Raw genomic sequence first — 1,028 nt, 5'->3', positions numbered from 1 at the left:
TGAGTTTGGCCACTCCCTGGGCTTGTCTCACTCTAATGATCCTGGTGCTCTCATGTACCCTGTGTACTCATACAGAAACCCAGACACCTTTGTTCTGCCTCGGGATGACGTCAACGGCATCCAGTCTCTCTATGGTTAGTACTAACTGGCTGGATCATCCGGGCCTGTTTGCACACATAGCACCTGACCAATATCTCTGACAATCTCTTGCACAATCTTTGGTGATGCTAGGCAATTGTTTGAGTAGTTTCAACTGTTTGTTTGACTTTGTTGCAATGGGAATCAGGGCGCTCTAAATATTCAGTGACTCATCTATCCTCCAGGTAAAAACTCTGTTAAGGGTCTCTCTGGGGCTAAACTTCAGGCCCCCACCACCCCTGATGTCTGTGATTCAACCATGGTCCTGGATGCTGTCACCACCCAGCGGGGAGAGATGCTCTTCTTCAAGGACAGGTATCAGACTTATTGTACAGCAGAATGCTAAAACATCGGCATCTGAAGCCTATTAGCTGGGCCGTTTCTAACTTTTGGTGGCCCATATGCAAGATGCCTCTATGTTGTCAAATTACAATGGGGGGATTCAAACCTTTAAGGTGATCCGTGGAGATGCATCAATCTTTTACACTTCCAAAACAGACTAGATTCTTAAAAAAAACTCTCTCAAAATTCAAATGAAACATTTTAAGTTGATCTAAGCAATTTAAACCTACAGAAAATGATAATAAAAGAGTTAGCAATGAGGCTCCTCTATAAAGGCAAGAGATGAAGGATTTTCCTCAAACATGTGTATTTTAAAATGTTTAAAACAAAGAAGGCTACTTGCTAGTGGCTACAAATAAAAATCATAGACAGTTAAAGAAATGGACCAACAGATCTCGTAGCTCTGGACGAAGACTAGTGAAGGAAATTAGAAGCTCTTTTCCGGTGATGGCTGAGTGATAGTGGGCAGCTTCCAACTGAGCTTGATGATGTAGTTGTGACGTTAGCAACCTGTCTGAAAGATGTAAGTCTTCTGGTAGCTGTGCCAA

The 1,028-nt window shown here is 42.8% G+C and overlaps 1 protein-coding gene across 1 annotated transcript in view; it reads left to right on the top strand.

Moving 5' to 3' along the window:
* LOC116700829 (collagenase 3) overlaps nucleotides 1–1,028 on the top strand; it is a 7,767-nt gene that overhangs the window by 3,266 nt on the left and 3,473 nt on the right. The window contains exons 6-7 of the mRNA XM_032534301.1: nucleotides 5–134; nucleotides 324–453. Coding sequence (XP_032390192.1) covers nucleotides 5–134; nucleotides 324–453 — 260 coding nt within the window. The remainder of the gene's footprint in view (nucleotides 1–4; nucleotides 135–323; nucleotides 454–1,028) is intronic.

Source organism: Etheostoma spectabile, chromosome 13, assembly GCF_008692095.1.
Source record: "Etheostoma spectabile isolate EspeVRDwgs_2016 chromosome 13, UIUC_Espe_1.0, whole genome shotgun sequence".
NCBI lineage: Eukaryota > Metazoa > Chordata > Actinopteri > Perciformes > Percidae > Etheostoma > Etheostoma spectabile.
Note: the sequence above shows the minus strand (reverse complement) of the source record. Positions and strands in the feature narration are given on the sequence as shown.